General features: G+C 40.2%; 2 protein-coding genes across 2 annotated transcripts in view; one reads left to right on the top strand and one right to left on the bottom strand.

Moving 5' to 3' along the window:
* Positions 1–19,517, bottom strand: part of Atg14 (autophagy related protein 14) — a 231,955-nt gene that overhangs the window by 70,490 nt on the left and 141,948 nt on the right. The gene's annotated exons all lie outside the window — the stretch shown is intronic.
* LOC128689518 (digestive cysteine proteinase 1) overlaps positions 8,847–19,517 on the top strand; it is a 57,396-nt gene continuing 46,725 nt past the window's right edge. The window contains exons 1-2 of the mRNA XM_053777895.2: positions 8,847–8,948; positions 9,776–9,928. Of these exons, the coding sequence (XP_053633870.2) occupies positions 8,868–8,948; positions 9,776–9,928 (234 nt within the window). The 5' untranslated portion in view covers positions 8,847–8,867. The remainder of the gene's footprint in view (positions 8,949–9,775; positions 9,929–19,517) is intronic.

A 19,517-nucleotide genomic window follows, 5' to 3' on the forward strand; every position in this document is an offset into this window, starting at 1 on the left:
CATTTCAACCTACCAACTGACTCACCCACTTCCTCAACACTCACCTCTGGCTCCTCACTCCCAACAGATTCTACTCCTTCCTACTCCATATATGAAATAACAGTCTCTCTCTCATCAACATTTAACAACTTCTTAGAATATTCTTTCCATTTTTCCAGTAACTATGCCATTCCATCTAGCATCAAACCTCTTTCACTGTGCTAGACAGCACACCTACCACTTTTCAAAAGACAACTTGCTAAATATACAAGACATACACTCTTTTTTCTTGTGCCTACTACATATACAGAACATTAAACTCCACTGTAAACCCTCCCCTAAAACTTGACAGTTACAACAGAATGCACAGCCACAATACAAGGCATAAGGCACTTTTCAACATCCCTCGAATCAGTCTCTCACTATGCAAGAACGCTATGCATATAAAAGGCCCGAAGATCTGGAACTCACTACCGGAACAGGTCAAGGATCCCCAGACAGCTTATAAATTTAGGACTTTGCTAAAAAATCGTCTTATCTCACAATATTAACCAAATCAACCAAAACATCTGCTAACTAGTTTCATTACGTGACCTCTAGGCTCTTAATTCTGCCAATCCATAAAATCATCTTATTTCTCAATATTAACCAAATTGGCCAAAACATCTGCTAATTAGTCTTATTATGTGACCTCCTGGCTTTTAATTCTGCCATTCCATAAAATATTACCATCTGCACCATTACTTGTACGGTAGATTTTGTGTGGAATTTCAAGCTTATTTTACCGAACCCTACTCACTTGTATTAAGTTTAAATAAGATTGTAAAACAGCTAACCACTATTACTTGTCTAGTTTTAAGTATAGTACTATGTACTATTATCTTATCTAGTTTTAATTAGTTACTATGTATTAGGATTAGTTTGCCTGCAATGCATTGGAATGATAGTGGCTATCTTTGTACTTAGCAAATCAAAATTGTAATTACACATTGTAACCTTTACAAAGAAATAAACTTTACTTTACTTTGCTCAAATACCAAGTCCATTTGCTACTCCAGAATTCTCATCTTGTCATTCTCTCTCTCCAAAATTGTTTCTTAGCTAAGCCAAATTTACTGTTCAAGACTTACCCATTCTCTCTCCATATACTACTATGCCTTATGTATATCATTTTTAAATTGAATAGACTTTTCATATGCTTACTTTTTCTCTCTCTCAGCTGTTTTATCACATCATTCTACCAATCATTCCTCTTCCCACTCTCCTATAACCACAAACCTCTCCTGTGTACTCAAGCACTGCATTCTTGAACCCACACTCCCTCCTCCTCATCCGTACTCTCTTAAGTGACCTCTCTTTCAACAACTGCTCATACCTCCCACTCCTTATTTCATTGTTTTTCACTTCTCTTAGTCACTGACACTTTCTCCTTGTGCTCAACCTGTCTCTTACTTTTACTATAGCTACCACTAAAGAATGATTTGACTTATCAGTCATTCCTCTTAAAACATACATGTACAGAAGTCTACCTAACAACATCTTATCCTCCAATGCATAATCTAGCAGTGAGAGGGTTAAGTAACCTACCACCTACTCCATAGATCTGCAACATCTACCACACTTCTTCCCTCTCTACTCTATCACATGCCTTTTCTAAAATCATAAATGCTATGAACAATTCCTTGCCCGAAATGCTCAGCATAACAAGGGGCTTTCTGTATAGTAGTATGTCATTGATGTCAGCTAGGTCAATATACCTTGTACACGGAGAAATAAAGATAATATATTATTATTATTATTTATCTAAGTATTTTTCACTTATGTACTTCAATGTAAACACTTGGTCTTCACATCCCCTACCTTTCCTAAAATCCTCCTTATTCTTCTGCAATCCTACTCTGTCTTACCCATAATTCTTTCAATAATAACTATCACACACTTTACCTGGCATACTGAACAGGCTTATTCCCTATAATTCTTACACTCTTTCATCCCCGTTTTCCTTACACAATGAAACCTTAATATTCGTATGTCCCTATATTCATACAACTTGACATTTGCCCATCTTTTTCGAGAAAAATATGACTCGGTATTTGGACGTTACCCTGATATTCAACCTAAACAAATGGTCCATCTGGACGAAGTCCAATGAAAACAAGGCATCACGCACTCAAGCCCCTTGTCAGCTTTCAGTCGTTAAGCATCATTCGTACAAGCCTATGATGTTTTTTAAATATTTTTATTGAAAACAAGTAATCATAGCTCCAAAAAAGACTAATGATCCAAAGAAGCCTAAAAAGAAAGCAGTGAGAGCAACAATTAAACAAGCCTTAAAAAAAAAGCAGTGAGAGTAACAATTAAAGTGAAAAAAGAACTCACAGCGAAGTGGGAAAGTGGAACATATTTGTTGGACCTGGCCACTCAATATGCTATGGCAAAATCTGCCTTATCATCCATATTGAAAAATATAGAGGCAATAAAAGGGGCTGATGTGGCAAAAGGAGTGAAAATTCTTGCTGTAAAAAGGTCACAGATAATTGAAGAAATGGAAAAACTTTTGTCAGTGTGGATTAACATAAAACAAGTGACTGGAGACAGTGATTCTAAAACAATAATTTGTGAAAAAGCAAAACAGATATATACGTAGTGATCTTAGGTGACACACCCCAGGAAACAGTACTGAAAGTGATAAATTGAAAGCAAATAGGGACTGGTTTGATGGGTTTAAAAAGAGCAGCGGGATTCAAAGTGTAGTAAGGCATGGGGAGGCTGCCAGTGCTAACTAAGAAGATGCTGAAAAATTTCTTAAGGAATTTTAAATCTATGTAAACATCGAGGTATTTATTCCTCAACAAATTTTTAATTGTGATGAAAGTGGCCTCTTTTGGAAAAGAATGCCTAAGAGAACCTGCATTATACAAGAAGTAAAATCATTACCAGGACACAAGCCCATGAAAAACAAACTAACACTCTTGCTGTGTGGTAATGCTAGTGAGGATTGCAAAATTAAACCGATGCTAGTCTACCACTCTGAAAATCCGAGTGTTTAAAAAAAACAATGTGGCAAAAGGCAAACTCAGTGTAATGTGGAGGGCTAATAGTAAAGCCTTGGTAACAAGGCAATTCTTCGCTGAGTGGATACATGAAATGATGGCCTCCAAGTGTGAAGCTGTACCTTGTGGAAAAAACTTAACATTAAGGGAACTTCTGGTAATGGACAATGCTCCTGCTCATCATCCAAGCTTGGAGGAAAATTTGGTGAATGAATACAGCTTCATTGAAGTGAAGTTCTTGCCCTCTAACACCACTCCTCTTATCCAACTCATGGACCAGCAGGTAATTTCCAATTTTAAGAAAATTTACACAATCACTGTTTAAAAGGTGCTTTGAAGTGACCTATGAAACAGAATTTACCCTTAGGTAATTTTGGAAAATATTTTTAATATCCTCCAATGTTGAAGGATAATAGACAAAGCCTGGGGAAAGTTTCTTTCAGGACAATGAACTCTCTCTAAGAAATTGTGGCCAGACTGTGTCAGTCAGAGATTTTGAAGGCTTTAAGACAGAGCCTGTGGTGAAGGATACTGTTTCTCTGGGCCAGTCCATGGGTTTGGAAATGAACAATGAGGATGTCGAGTAGCTGGTGGAGGATCACAAGAATGAGCTCACCACAGAAGAACTTCAAGACCTGCACAAGGAGCAGCAAGTAGTAGATGAGGAAATTTCTTCTTCAGAGAAGGGAAGCAGTAAAGGAAACATTTCCACTATAGAAATTAAGGAACTGCATTATCATTAGGATCAAACACAGAATCTGGTGGAAAAATGGCAACCTAATACTACTGTTTTGAACAGGAGTATCAATTTGTGCAATGACAATGTTGCTGGCCACTTAGAAATTTTTTTGAAAAGTTGTCAAAAACAGACAACACTGGACAGCTTCTTTAACAAAGAAAAAAAATCAAATGCTAGTGAATCCCCATCATCTTCAAATGCTTCTGCACAGAGACAGAAAAGAGAAAAACACCAGACAGTTACCTGATGCTTTTATTGAAGGTGACACCCTTTACAAACAAAAACATCTCTACACCTTCTCTTAGGCCATCAGTACAGTGGACCCTCGACTAACGCTATTAATCCGTTCCTGAGAGCTCATCGTTAGTCAAAATAATCGTTAGTCAGGTTAATTTTCCCCATAAGAAATAATGGAAATCAAATTAATCCGTGCAAGACACCCAAAAGTATTGAAAAAAAAAAATTTAACACATGAAATATTAATTTTAATACACACAAACTGAAGAAGACATGCACAGTTACATGACACTTACCTTTATTGAAGATCTGGTGATGAGTGATGGGATGGGAAGAGGGGAGTGTGTTGGTCTAGTGTTTAGAAGGGGAATCCCCTTCCATTAGGACTTGAGGTGGCAAGTCCTTTTTCGGGGTTACTTCCCTTCTTTTAATGCCACTAGGACCAGCTTGAGTGTCACTGGACCTCTGTCGCACAACATATCTGCCCATAGAGGCCTGTACCTCCCGTTCCTTTATGACATTCCTAATGTGTTTTACAACATTGTCAGTGTCACCATTAAACACTTGTTCAGGTTTCAGTCCTTCACTGTCTATGTACTCCTTGAATTCCTGCACATATTTTTCAGCTGCTTTTTGGTCCAAACTGGCAGCCTCACCATGCCTTATCACACTATGTATGCCACTACGATTCTTAAATCTCTCAAACCAACCTTTGCTGGCCTTAAATTCACTCACATCACCACTAGTTGCTGGCATTTTTCTAATTAAATCGTCATGCAACTTCCTAGCCTTTTCACATATGATCGCTTGAGAGATGCTATCTCCTGCTATCTGTTTTTCGTTTATCCATACCAATAACAGTCTCTCAACATCTTCTATCACTTGCAATCTCAGTTTCGAAAACATAGTTGCACCTTTGGCAAGAACAGCTTCCTTGATTGCTGTTTTCTTGGCCACAATAGTAGCGATGGTTGATTGTGGTTTTGTGTACAGCCTGGCCAGCTCGGAGACATGCACTCCACTTTCATACTTAGCAATGATCTCTTTCTTCATATCCATAGTAATTCTCACCCTTTTTGCTGTAGGGTTGGCACTAGAAGCTTTCTTGGGGCCCATGGTGATTTATTTTGCAGGTGCAATCACTAAAAAGGCTGTGATAATATGAAATGTTCCGATTGTATGCTTGGAAGCGACCGCGGTGGCTGGCTGGCTTGTAAACACTGGCCAGAAGTGGACGCGTCTCAGACGGAAGGAATAGTGTTGGTCGAGTTTTTTAGCGCTAATCGAGGCAAAATTTTTGCGATAAAATGTATCGCTAGTCAGATTTATCGTTAATCGATGCCATCGCTGGTCGAGGGTCCACTGTACTCCTCAGTGAAGGTAAAGTGCAGTTATTTTCATTTCATGCATTTATTGGTTTTATAGTTTTCATGTATCACTTTATGCATGCAAATATTATTATACAGGTTTAAATAAGCAATATTTTCACTTAAAATGTTTTATAATTGGTAATTTTTAGGGATCTGGTATAGATTAATCCAATTTACAGTATTTCTTATGGGAAAAATTGATTCAACATTTCAACAACTCACTACGCAAACATCCTCCTGGAACGGATTAAGTTCGAATACCAAGGTACCACTGTACAAACTATGCATGCTCTCTGCCAATCCTTACGAACCTTCCCTCTCATTACCTGTACTCTCTCTAGCCTACCATTCTCCGAATAGTTGCTTATATTTCCTTTAATTTAAAAATTTTCACTTGTCTTTTACCTACTGATGATATTCTCATTTTACCCCCAATTTATCTCACACACTCACTGTAGTTACCACTAAATAATGATCTGATAAATCAGTTGCCCCAGTAAAAGATGCACATCCAGAAGTCTAACCATCACCTTTTATCTATTAACCCTTTGACTGTCGCAGGCCCCTTTCTGAAACTGTCATTCTATGTCGCAAAATATTCGAAAAAAAATAAAATTTCTTATGAAAATGTTAAGATTATTTTTCTGAGTGTTTCAGTCCCCAAAAAAATTTTTGCCATCAGTACTTACCGAGATATAGAGCTGTGAAGTTTGCAGAAAATGAGCTGCGTATGGCAACAGCGGCGACTGCCGCTCACCCCATAAACTTTAGTTTACTTGTATTTGAAGTTTTTTTTTTTTTCACTACTTTATTTTTTCACATAACTTATGTGGCCTATGTGACCAAAGTAACGTGCAATGTACATATATACACTCGTTGTATACAACACAATAAGCACACAAACATAATTATCAATATATTGTTTACAAAACTTGTTTACAAAAACAAACAATACAAAAATTTTTTTATTACTACTGTTCTATAATATATATACCAATGTACAGTCACCGAACAAATTCCAAGACGTTCTGCAGCTTGTGGAACTCTCTGAAACATGTTTTCATACACAATGGTGTTTTACACTCCTCACACATAAAACCAGTGTGTGTGCATTTTTGTGGACTTTTTTTTTTATGTGCAAAGACAAAACACCTCGTCTGAGCAGTTTTCTTCAAAGTATTAGCAGGCAGTTGTGTTATGTAGTTATCCTAGGTAAATGGTCGTGTGTCATCATTCCTTCCTTCCTACTTTCCTGATGACGCAGTCTTGTGGCTCTTTCTGAGACAGAGAGCTAGACCGATAGACAGGGAGCTTGACAGACAGACAAATAGACAGACAGAAATGTTTGTGTACCAGCAAAAACAAAGGGAGGGCAATGGTCATCTAATCTTTCCTTATCAGCTCCACCCTCGTTTACTCTCATCAAAGTCAGCTCTTATCAGATGTTATCTCCCTTTATCTTGTCAGTCATGGGGTGGACTTTTTTTTTTTCTTGCTTCAAGGGAACAATATTATTACATCATCATCTTCTTCCTCTTCCTCCTCCTCCTGCTCTTTTCCTCCTCCTCCTCCTCCTCCTCCTCTTCTCCTCTTCCTCTTCCTCCTCTTCTCCTCTTCCTCTTCCTCCTCTTCTCCTCTTCCTCTTCCTCCTCTTCTCCTCTTCCTCTTCCTCCTCTTCTCCTCTTCCTCCTTCTTCCTCTTCTTCTTCCTCCTCCTCCTCTTCTTCCTCCTCCTCTTCCTCCTCCTCCTCTCTCTCCTCCTCCTCCTCCTCTTCTCCTCCTCCTCTTCTTCTCCTCCTCCTCCTCTTCTCCTCCTCCTCTTCTCCTCCTCCTCCTCCTCCTCTTCTCCTCCTCCTCCTCTCCTCTCCCTCTCCTCCTCCTCTTCCTCCTCCCTCTTCTCCTCCTCCCCCTCTTCTCTCCTCCTCCTCTTCTCCTCCTCCTCCCTCCTCCTCCTCCTCCTCCTCCTCCTCCTCTCCTCCTCCTCTCCTCCTCCTCCTCCTCTCCTCCTCCTCTCCTCCTCCTCCTCCTCCTCCTCTCCTCCTCCTCTTCTCCTCCTCCTCCTCTTCTCCTCCTTCTCCTCCTCTTCTCCTCCTCCTCTTCCTCCTCCTCCTCCTCTTCTCCTCCTCCTCTTCTCCTCCTCCTCTTCTCCTCCTCCTCCTCCTCCTCCTCTCTCCTCCTCCTCCCACCTCTCTCCTCCTCCTCTCTCCTCCTCCTCCTCTTCTCCTCCTCCTCCTCTTCTCCTCCTCCTCTTCTCCTCTTCCTCTTCTCCTCCTCTTGTCCTCCTCCTCTTCTCCTCTTCTCTTCCTCCTCCTCTTCCTCCCTCTCCTCCTCTTCTTCCTCCTCCTCCATTGCTTTTGGTCTCAAACTCCTCGAAATCATGAAATTGATCTTCACTGACACTTCCATCTGTGTTAGAGCATCACTTGGGAAGGGAAGAGTTCCAGATTTGCTGGGGAGTCACATATTTCTTACCGCTAGACATGCTGAAAAAGGACAACTGAAATGGCATTCCCACAATGCACCACTGGCTCCCCGATTTTTTTTATATGGTGCACACTGACCATGGAGACCCATTCTCTCACATGTGGGCCTACCAGCTTTCTATTTGAAGCCGCTAGAATTTATGCATATAAATACCTCAGAAACAGTGGTGCGTAAGACATATATATACAGCGTCAACAGTCAAAGGGTTAATACATACTAGTCCAACAAACTGCTATCATCACTCCCCATAGTGTATCTCGTATACTTATTTATCCTCTTTTTTTTTTTTTTAAATATGTATTACCTATTAATGAACCTCTCTCTCTCTCTATACATAGCTCAATTAGAGGCCCTCCATTATCATTTACCCTTTTGCACTCCAAACTTACCTACTATGCCCTCTACAAGAGTTTCTCTCACTATCATTTAGACCCCACAACACTTTTTTTTATATTTTTTTATTATTACCACATCGGCCATTTCCCACCAACTTCATCTGGTTGGGTCTTCATTTTCTTAAAAACTGGTGCAAGACATTTATATTGAAAACCAACCAACCACATAATTTCATTCAAAATATACTAAATGACTTCTCATGCCTAAGTCCTTGGAGTGATAATGACATTTTGTAAAAAAAAATCAAGGGGTGCTAGGACTGGGTGATCACATGTGAGCAAATTTAGCCTTCAAACAGTGAATAACTGACAGAAGTGGAGTTGCTGCATTTCAGTGAATTTGCACAAAGCAAAACTACATGTAGTGTAGAAAACCTTTATAAATTTACATGCATCCAGTACTTCATTATGCCTTTAAAGTAATCTGAATTAATAATCTACACATAGCTGTATCAGTAAATTATTCAATAATTCCTATGAAGCTTTCTTATACTTCATTTGCAAAAGTAATTATACTTAATAGTGTAATGAATCCATTAATATGAGAATGACATACATACAGTAGAGTATATGGCAACTGACTTACAGCTCAATGAATTTTTTCCCCCTAGATGAAAGTGATAGCATTGCTCGTTTATAGCTTGGCACTCGCTGCTGCCAGCCCCTCCTCCACTTCCTGGGAGCTCTTCAAGGTAATGCTACTTATTTTCTTTTTATTAACACACTGACTGTTTCCCACCAAGGCAAGTTAATCCCAAAAAAGAAGAAGAAACACTTTCATCATCACTCACTTCATCACTGTCTTGCCAGAGGCATGCTGATGCTGATACTGCAACATATCTCCACCCCTCCTTCAGAGTGCAGGCACTGCACTTCCTACCTCCAGGATTCAAATCCAGATAACCAGATTCCCTGAATCCCTTCATAAATGTTACCTTGCTCACACTCCAAGAGCATGTCATGTCATAAGAACCATTTGCTATTGTCACGCTTATGTATTCTTATGGCACATCCAAAGTGTGCAATGCTTGGCTAGTGTAGGTGTAGATGTGTTATTCTTAGCTTGGACACAAATTAGTAGTTAATGTTTTATTCATGTGTGGTGATTTCTTGTCCCAGTATTGCTGACAGAACCTCATGTAGTAAATGTATGTTGTGATCCTCTTAGGTTCAGCTACAGAAAATCAAAGGAAGTAACCTGTAAGAGGCACTACTCTAGTATTTCCCTCTCCCATTCCAAGGGAAAAGCCCCCATCTACTTGCACACACTATTGTATTTATAAAAGAAAACACTGTAGACTGATTTCTCAAGAAAGTCCTGTAATGCCTTTCATTTTCCACATTTTAAATTCCACTGAAAAGTTATACATTTATGTTTATGGTAAAAGCATGAATTAGATCCTACAGATGCAGATATCAATTACCAGGATCTGGTGTTCCACATGAATGCAAACTTGATAATTCAAAATAATCATGGGTATTTAAATGAGGTTGTATATGTATGAACTGGTGTCCACAGGCTCAACATGGTCGTCACTACCTGGATGTCAGGGAGGAGCGCTACCGCCAGTGTGTGTTTGAGAAGAATCAGCAGTTCATCAATGACTTCAACGAGAAGTTTGAGAGAGGAGAGGTCACATACAGCCTCAAGATGAATCAGTTTGGTGACATGGTCAGTTTGTGTGTTCACAGTTTTTCAAAGTTAAAAAAATCCTAAAACACAGTAACAAGATTCACAGTCACATTATTATATATGTATTTCAAAAAACAATTAGCCTTGATTACACTGTTCCTTCATGCAACAACTGGTACAAAAATTTTTGTTTTCCCAAGGTAGTCACTTCGGGAAAACAAAAATTTGTGCGGTGTTAAGAAATTAGTAATTATGGTATATTTCATATACAGTGGACCCCCGGTTAACGATATTTTTTCACTCCAGAAGTATGTTCAGGTGCCAGTACTGACCGAATTTGTTCCCATAAGGAATATTGTGAAGTAGATTAGTCCATTTCACAGCCCCAAACATACACATACAAACACACTTACACAAATACACTTACATAACTGGTCGCATTCGGAGGTGATCGTTATGCGGGGATCCACTGTGTAATACAATAAATAATTTGCTGGTCCATGACCAGGCCTTGGGGGCCTGGTCATGGACCAGGCCATTGGGGCATTGACCCCAGGAACACCCTCGCGGTATAACTTGACAATCTTTCTTTCAACACACCGGCCGTATCCCACCGAGGTGGGGTGGCCTAAAAGGAAAAACGAAAGTTTCTCCTTTTACATTTAGTAATATATACAGGAGAAGGGGTTACTAGCCCCTTGCTCCTGGCTTACGGAGGAAGAATTCTGTTCCACTTCCCCATGGAGGTAAGAGGAGATAAACAAGAACAAGAACTAGAAAGAAAATAGAAGAAAACTCAGAGGGGTGTGTATATATATGCTTGTACATGTATGTGTAGTGTGAGCTAAGTGTAAGCAGAAGTAGCAAGACGTACCTGAAATCTTGCACGTGTACGAGACAGAAAAAAAAGACACCAGCAATCCTACCATCATGTAAAACAATTACAGGCTTCCATTTTACACTCACTTGGCAGGATGGTAGTACCTTCCTGGGCAGTTGCTGTTTACCAACTGACTACCTAGAATAACTTGACAATAGGTGAATAATATTCTTAAGGACAATTTAAAATTCTTGTCCCACAGGCAAATACGATTACATATTGTCATTATATCTGTTAATTATTTCTGCACAAACTGAGTAGGTAGAGGTCTATCACTTCCTTTTGATTATAATAATAATAATTAGTAATGAGTAGGTAGAGAGTGATATTTAATGACTGAGATAATACTTAAAATATATTCTTTAGCAGGGAAGAAATGACACACACACACTGCATTTTTTCCTGATTACAACAGACATATAGAATATATTTGAAAGATAAATTAAGAATTGATTTGTATAAGTTGCATAATCATTTCATGCCTTATAGTGTGGGGATTATGATGATTCTTAATTAAAAAAATAGGTATGTAATTGTTTTATTATTTGAGTTTTGCTTTTGAAGACAGACTTGATTTTTAACTAGTTGATCAACCAGGCTGTAGCTGCCACAAGCCCACAGACGTACATAGCCATCACAACTTGGTAGACCTGGCACTAGTTTCAGACTGAGATAAAATACTGGATTTAGTGTTACAGTAGGGCCCCATTTATACAGCAGGTTAGGTTTGAGGCTATCGCCGGAGAGCAGACATTGCCAGAAAGCAGAACGCCATATTTTTCCATTTATGAATAGTACAAGCACAGTATAGCACTTCGTCTGGATTTTTTGTGTTATCCTAGGTAATTTACACAATGTATAATTGTATTTGTGTACCTGTGAGACAGAGATAAACAGAGATAGACACAGATACAGACAGACAGACGGAGATAGAGCCGGCCAGCCAATTGGCCAGCCAGGCAACTACCCAGCCAGCCAGCCCGCCTGCCAAACACGTATCACACATTCCAGAATTGTTTCTCTTTATTTAAGGCATAGGTTATAAGACATTCTGAAAGGGCATTGCACAAATGTTGCACATGGGTTATTATCGAGGTTTTTGATATTTCCTTGACCACTTATGGCCACATCCACCTCAAAGCCCCTAAACTCGGGGTCAACATCATGTTCCTCTTAACTCATAAACATCCAAACATATATATATACGTTCTTACCGCTAGTGCCCCAAACGTATATTTGCATTTTAGTGCACTGTATCAAAAAAAATCTGTGACCACTTAGTACCCCGTGGGAGCGCCAGTTAAACTGAGCGCCAGCTAAAGAAAACAGCGCAGCAAACACCAAGGATTCACTGATGTCATGTCATATTAACACTCTCCTTTCAAGAGGAAAGTGATGTTGACCCCAAGTTTAGTGGCTCTGAGGTGGATGTGGCCACAAGTGGTCGAGGAAATATCAAAAACCTCGATAATAACCCATGGGCAACATTTGTGCAACACCCTTTCAGAATGTTTTATAACCTATGCCCTAAGTAAAGAGAAACAATTCTGGAATGTGTAATAAGTGTTTGGCAGGCAGGCTGGCTGGCTGGCTGGCTCTATCTCTGTATGTCTGTCTGTCTGTATCAATGTCTATCTCTGTCTATATCTGTCTATCTCTGTCTATCTCTTTCTATCTCTGTCTCACAGGTACACATAAATACAATTATACATAATGTAAATTACCTAGGATAACCCAAAAAATCAAAAGTGCTATACTGTGCTTGTAGATATATTGTGTAAGAATACCTGTTGGTTCACAGTGGCTCTCTCTGAGACAGAGAGAGAGAGAGAGAGAGAGAGAGAGAGAGAGAGAGAGAGAGAGAGAGAGAGAGAGAGAGAGAGAGAGCAGAGGAGAGAGCAGAGAGAGAAGCAGAGAGAGAAGCAGAGAGAGAAGCAGAGAGAGCAGAGAGAGAGCAGAGAGAGCAGAGAGAGAGAGAAACAGAGAGAGAGAAGCAAGAGAGCAGAGAGAGAGAAACAGAGAGACAGAGAGCGGAGAGAGAGAGAGAGAGAGCAGAGAGAGAAGCAGAGAGAGCAGAGAGAGAGGTAGAGAGAGAGAGAGAGAGAGAGAGAGAGAGAGCAGAGAGAGAGAGAGAGAGAGAGAGAGAGAGAGAGAGAGAGAGAGAGAGAGAGAGAGAGAGAGAGAAGCAGAGAGAGAAGCAGAGAGAGAAGCAGAGAGAGAAGCAGAGAGAGAGAGCGAGAGAGAGCGAGAGAGAGTGAGAGCGAGAGAGAGAGAGAGAGAGAGAGAGAGAGAGAGAGAGAGAGAGAGAGAGAGAGAGCAGAGAGAGAGACAGAGAGAGAAGCAGAGACAGAGAGAGAAGCAGAGACAGAGAGAGAAGCAGAGACAGAGAGAGAGAAACAGAGAGAGAGAAGCAGAGACAGAGAGAGAAGCAGAAACAGAGAGAGAGAAGCAGAGACAGAGAGAGAAGCAGAGACAGAGAGAAGCAGAGACAGAGAGAGAGGAGCAAAGACAGAGAGAGAGAAGCAGAGACAGAGAGAGAGAAGCAGAGACAGAAAGAGAGAGACAAGCAGAGAGAGAGATAAGCAGAGACAGAGATGCTGATGCTTATCAAATGTCACCCCTTATCTTATCACTGCACCCTCGTGGATGCTTGTCACTGACACTTGTCTTACATCATGCTTCAAGGGAACTTATTATTATTATTATTATTATTATTATTATTTTTTAACAAGTCGGCCGTCTCCCACGGAGGCAGGGTGACCCAAAGAGAAAGAAAATCCTCAAAAAGAAAATACTTTCATCATCATTCAACACTTTCACTTCACTCACACATAATCACTGTTTTTGCAGAGGTGTTCAGAATGCAACAGTTTAGAAGTATATACGTATAAAGATACACAACATACCCCTCTAAACTGCCAATATCCCAAACCCCTCCTTTAAAGTGCAGGCATTGTACTTCCCATTTCCAGGACTCAAGTCCGGCTATATAAAATAACTGGTTTTCCTGAATCCCTTCACTAAATATTACCCTGCTCACACTCCAACAGCTCGTCAGGTCCCAAATACCATTCGTCTCCATTCACTCCTAACACGCTCACACACGTTTGCTGGAAATCCAAGCCCCTCACCCACAACACCTCCTTTACCCCCTCCCTCCAACCCTATCGAGGACGACCCCTACCCCGCCTTCCTTCCCCTACAGATTTATACGCTCTCCATGTCATTCTACTTTGATCCATTCTCTCTAAATGACCAAACCACCTCAACAACCCCTCTTCAGCCCTATGACTAATACTTTTATTAACTCCACACCTTCTCCTAATTTCCACACTCCGAATTTTCTGCATAATATTTACACCGCACATTGCCCTTAGACAGGACATCTCCACTGCCTCTGCCTCCTCTCTGCAGCATTTACAACCCAAGCTTCACACCCATATAAGAGTGTTGGTACCACTATACTTTCATACATTTCCTTCTTTGCCTCCATAGATAATGTTCTTTGTCTCCACATATACCTCAATGCACCACTCACCTTTTTTCCCTCATCGATTCTATGATTAACCTCATCCTTCATAAATCCATCCGCTGATATGTCAACTCCCAAATATCTGAAAACATTCTCTTCTTCCATACTCCTCCTCCCCAATTTGATATCCAATTTTTCTTTATCTAAATCATTTGATACCCTCATCACCTTACTCTTTTCTATGTTCACTTTCAACTTTCTACCTTTACACACACTCCCAAATTTGTCCACTAACCTTTGCAACTTTTCTTTAGAATAACCCATAAGCACAGTATCATCAGTAAAAAGTAACTGTGTCAATTTTTATTTTGTATTTGATTCTCTGTAATTTAATCCCACCCCTCTCCGAAACACCCTAGCATTTACTTCTTTTACAACCCCATCTATTAATATATTAAACAACGATGGTGACATTACACATCCCTGTCTAAGACCTACTTTTACCAGGAAGTAGTCTCCCTCTCTTCTACACACCCTAACCTGAGCCTCACTTTCTCTCATAAAAACTCTTTACAGCATTTAGTAACTTACCACCTATTCCATATACAGTGGACCCTTGCATAATGCTATTAATCCATTCCTGAGCTCAATGTTAAGCGAAATTATCATTAGGCGAATGAATTTTCCCCATAAGAAATAATGGAAATCAAATTAATCCGTTCCTGACACCCCAAAGTATGAACAAAAAAATTTTTTACCACATGAAATATTAATTTTAATACACACGAACTGAAGAACACATGCACAGTTACATGACACTTACCTTTATTGAAGATCTGGTAATGATTGATGGGATGGGAGGAGGGGAGAGTGTTGATGGTCTTAGTGTTTAGAAGGGGAATCCCCTTCCAATAGCACTTGAGGTGTCAAGTCCTTTTCCGGGGTTATTTCCCTTCTTCTTTTAATGCCACTAGGACCAGCTTCAGAGTCACTGGACTTCTGTCGCACAACATATCTGTCCATAGAGGTCTGTACCTCTCGTTCCTTTATGACTTTCCTAAAGTGGTTCACAACACTGTCAGTGTACAGGTTGCCAACACGGCTTGCAACAACTGTCTGAGGGCGATTGTCATCCATAAAGGTTTGCACTTCAAGCCACTTTGCACAGATTTCCTTAATCTTTGAAGTAGGCAACTTCTTCAATTTCTCTCTCCCCTCCTCCAAAGCAGTTTCCTCAGGTGTGGCCTCTTGCTGTTGAAGTTGATCTAGCAGCTCATCAGTGGTTAGTTCTTCATTGTCCTCCTCCACTAACTCTTCCATATCCTCCCCACTAACCTCCAACCCCAAGGACTTCCCCAATGCCACAACTGATTCCTCAACTGGCATACGCCTCTCAGGGTTAGCCTCAAATCCTTTAAAATCCCTTTTGTCTAAACATTCTGGCCACAGTTTCTTCCAAGCAGAGTTCAAGGTCCTCTTAGTCACTCCCTCCCAAGCCTTACCTATAAGGTTTACACAATTGAGGATATTAAAGTGATCTCTCCAAAACTCTCTTAGAATCAATTGAGTTTCTGAGGTCACTACAAAGCACCTTTCAAACAGAGCTTTTGTGTACAGTTTTTTGAAGTTTGAAATGACCTGCTGGTCCATGGGCTGCAGGAGAGGAGTGGTATTAGGAGGTAAAAACTTCACCTTAATGAAGCTCATGTCCCCACAAAGTTGCTCTGCCAAGTCTGTAGGATAACCAGGGGCATTGTCTAACACCAGGAGGCACTTAAGGTCTAATTTATTTTCAATTAGGTAATTTTTCACATTGGGGGCAAATGCTTGGTGTAACCAGTCATAGAAAAAGTCCCTAGTGACCCATGCCTTACTGTTTGCCCTCCACAGCACACACAAATTAGCCTTGATATTCTTTTGCCTGAACGCTCTGGGAGTTTCAGAGTGATACACTAATAAAGGCTTCACTTTGCAATCACCACTAGCATTGGCACACATTTACAGAGTAAGCCTGTGTTTCATAGGCTTATGTCCTGGGAGTGCCTTTTCCTCCTGAGTAATGTAGGTCCTGCTTGGCATTTTCTTCCAAAACAGGCTTGTTCTGTCACAATTAAACACTTGTTCAGGTTTCAGTCCTTCACTGTCTATGTACTCCTTGAATTCCTGCACATATTTTTCAGCTGCTTTGTGGTCCGAACTGGCAGCCTCACCATGCCTTATCACACTATGTATGCCACTACGCTTCTTAAATCTCTCAAACCAACCTTTGCTGGCCTTAAATTCATTCACATCATCACTAGTTGCAGGCATTTTTCTAATTAAATCCTGATGCAACTTCCTAGCCTTTTCACTTATGATCGCTTGAGAGATGCTATCTCCTGCTATCTGTTTTTCGTTTATCCACACCAATAAGTCTCTCTCAACATCTTCTATCGCTTGTGATCTCTGTTTCGAAAACACAGTTGCACCTTTGGCAAGAACAGCTTCCTTGATTGCCGTTTTCTTGGACACAATAGTAGTGATGGTTGATTGGGGTTTACTATACAACCTGGCCAGCTCGGAGACACGTACTCCACTTTCATACTTAACAATGATCTCTTTCTTCATTAATTCTCACCCTTATTCCTGTAGGGTTGGCACTAGAAGCTTTCTTGGGGCACATGGTCACTTATTTTGCAGATGAAATCACCAAAAACGCTGTAATAATACGAAATGTTCCGATTGTATGCTTTGATGTTACCGCGGAGGCTGGCTTGTAAACAATGCCACCGGCGGAACATGTGAGGCTGGCTCAGGCCGCACACAGACACGTCTCGGATGAATAGCGTTGAGCAAGTTTTTTAGCGCTATGCGAGGCAAAATTTTAGCGATAAAATGTATCGTTATGCGGATTTAACGTTATGATGCCAACGTTATGCGAGGGCCCAATGTACTTGCAACATCTGCCACACTGCTCACCTATCCACTCTATCATATGCCTTTTCTAAATCCATACATGCAATAAAAACTTCCCTACATTTATCTAGATACTGTTTACATATGTGCTTCAATGTAATCACATGATCTACACATCCCCTACCCACTCTAAAACCTCCTTGCTCATCTGCTATCCTACATTTTTTATCTTACCTCTAATTCTTTCAATAATAACCCTACCGTACACTTTTCCTGGTATACTCAGTAAACTAATTCCTCTATAATTTTTACAATCTCTTTTGTCCCCCTTCCCTTTATATAAAGGGACTATACAATCCCTAGGTACCTTCCCCTCTTTCATACATTTATTAAACAAAAATACCAACCACTCCAACACTATATCTCCCCCTGCTTTTAACATTTCTGTCATGATCCCGTCAGTTCCAGCTGTTTTACAACCTTTCATTCTACGTAATGCCTCACGCACCTCCCCCACACTTACATCCTGCTCTTCTTTACTCCTAAAAGATGGTATACCTCCCTGTCCAGTGCATGAAATTACCGCCTCCCTTTCTTCATCGACATTTAAAAGTTCCTCAAAGCATTCTCGCCATCTACTCAATACCTCCCTCTCCCCATCTACTAACTCTCCTACTCTGTTTTTAACTGACAAATCCATTTGTTCCCTAGGCTTTCTTAACTTGTTTAACTCACTCCAAATTTTTTTCTTATTTTCATTAAAATTTCTTGACAGTGCCTCTCCCACTCTATCATCTGCTTTCCTTCTGCACTATCTCACCACTCTTTTCACCTTTCTTTTACTCTCCATATACTCTGCTCTTCTTATAACACTTCTGATTTGTAAAAACCTTTCATAAGCTACCTTTTTCTCTTTTATCACACCCTTTACTTCATCATTCCACCAATCACTTCTCTTTCCTCCTGCACCCACCCTCCTATAACTACAAACTTCTGCCCACACTCTAATACTGCATTTTAAAAACTATTCCAACCCTCTTCAACCCCCCCCCCCCCACTACTCATACTTGCACCAGCCCACCTTTCTGCCAATAGTTTCTTATATTATTATTATTATTATTATATACTCCCATGTATCCAAAACACTGCTGGGACCTATAAGTACTTTGTATATATTTCTAGACAATAGTAAATGACGAAGGCAGGTGTAAATGTCCACCTGTCGCTGTATCTGTGACAATTTGAGTACAATTTCAGTATCTAATATTAGTGTCAGAACAAAGATTTATTATGAAATGACAAGTACTACTATAAATTGTAATTATCAGAACATAAAAATTATATAAAATATAAAAATGAGGGAAAAAAGGTATACTGGGAACACTTCTGCAAGCCGCAGGACTCCATAAGGTGAGCATTAAGTGCCAACTTCGCAGCCTCATATCTCGGTAAGTAGTGGCCCTAATTTTTTCATTTTAATTCTATAACATTTAGAAAAATGTTCTCTATTTCAAATTTTTTTTTTTTAAATGTTCGGGGCACTGGGCGAGAGAACATGACCCATTCTGTGCTGACCAGGCATCTCAGGCCAAATTTGGAGGCAGGAAAAATAAAACGTTGATCTATGTTCAGAGTGCTAGTGGTAACATATACAGTGGACCCCCGCTTAACGATCACCTCCAAATGCGACCAATTATGTAAGTGTATTTATGTAAGTGAGTTTGTACGTGTATGTTTGGGGGTCTGAAATGGACTAATCTACTTCACAATATTCGTTATGGGAAAAAATTCGGTCAGTACTGGCACCTGAACATACTACTGGAATGAAAAAAGTTCGTTAACCGGGGGTCCACTGTATATATGATAGAAGCAGAAGAGACTTGAAGACGACGTAATCAGTCCATCACCCTTAAAGTTTTGAGGTGGTCAGTCCCTCAGTCTGGAGAAGAGCATTGTTTCAGACTATGAAACAATGCTCTTCTCCAGACTGAGGGACTGACCACCTCAAAACTTGAAGGGTGATGGACTGATTACATCGTCTTCAACATATATATATATACACGTTTGGACTGTTTACAACTAGTTAATACACTTGAAATTTTGGAAAGTTTCCAGACATAATACAGAGATGTGCTCACAGAGAATGTAAACAAACCAGGTGGCATGCACTCTATTAGAAAGACAGGTTGATTCATAGCAAGTTTTGGTCATAATTTGAAATCGCCGTATTAGCAAAACACTGTAAAGCAGGGCCCTACTGTACTGTAAAGTACTACACCTACCATCCGACTTACGACCTGCTCGACATATAACCACTCGACTTATGACCATGTTTTTTATGCCAAATTTCTGGGAAATAAACAACTGTGTGTTGTACATAG

The sequence above is a fragment of the Cherax quadricarinatus genome, chromosome 1 (assembly GCF_038502225.1).
Source record: "Cherax quadricarinatus isolate ZL_2023a chromosome 1, ASM3850222v1, whole genome shotgun sequence".
Taxonomy (NCBI): Eukaryota; Metazoa; Arthropoda; class Malacostraca; order Decapoda; family Parastacidae; genus Cherax; species Cherax quadricarinatus.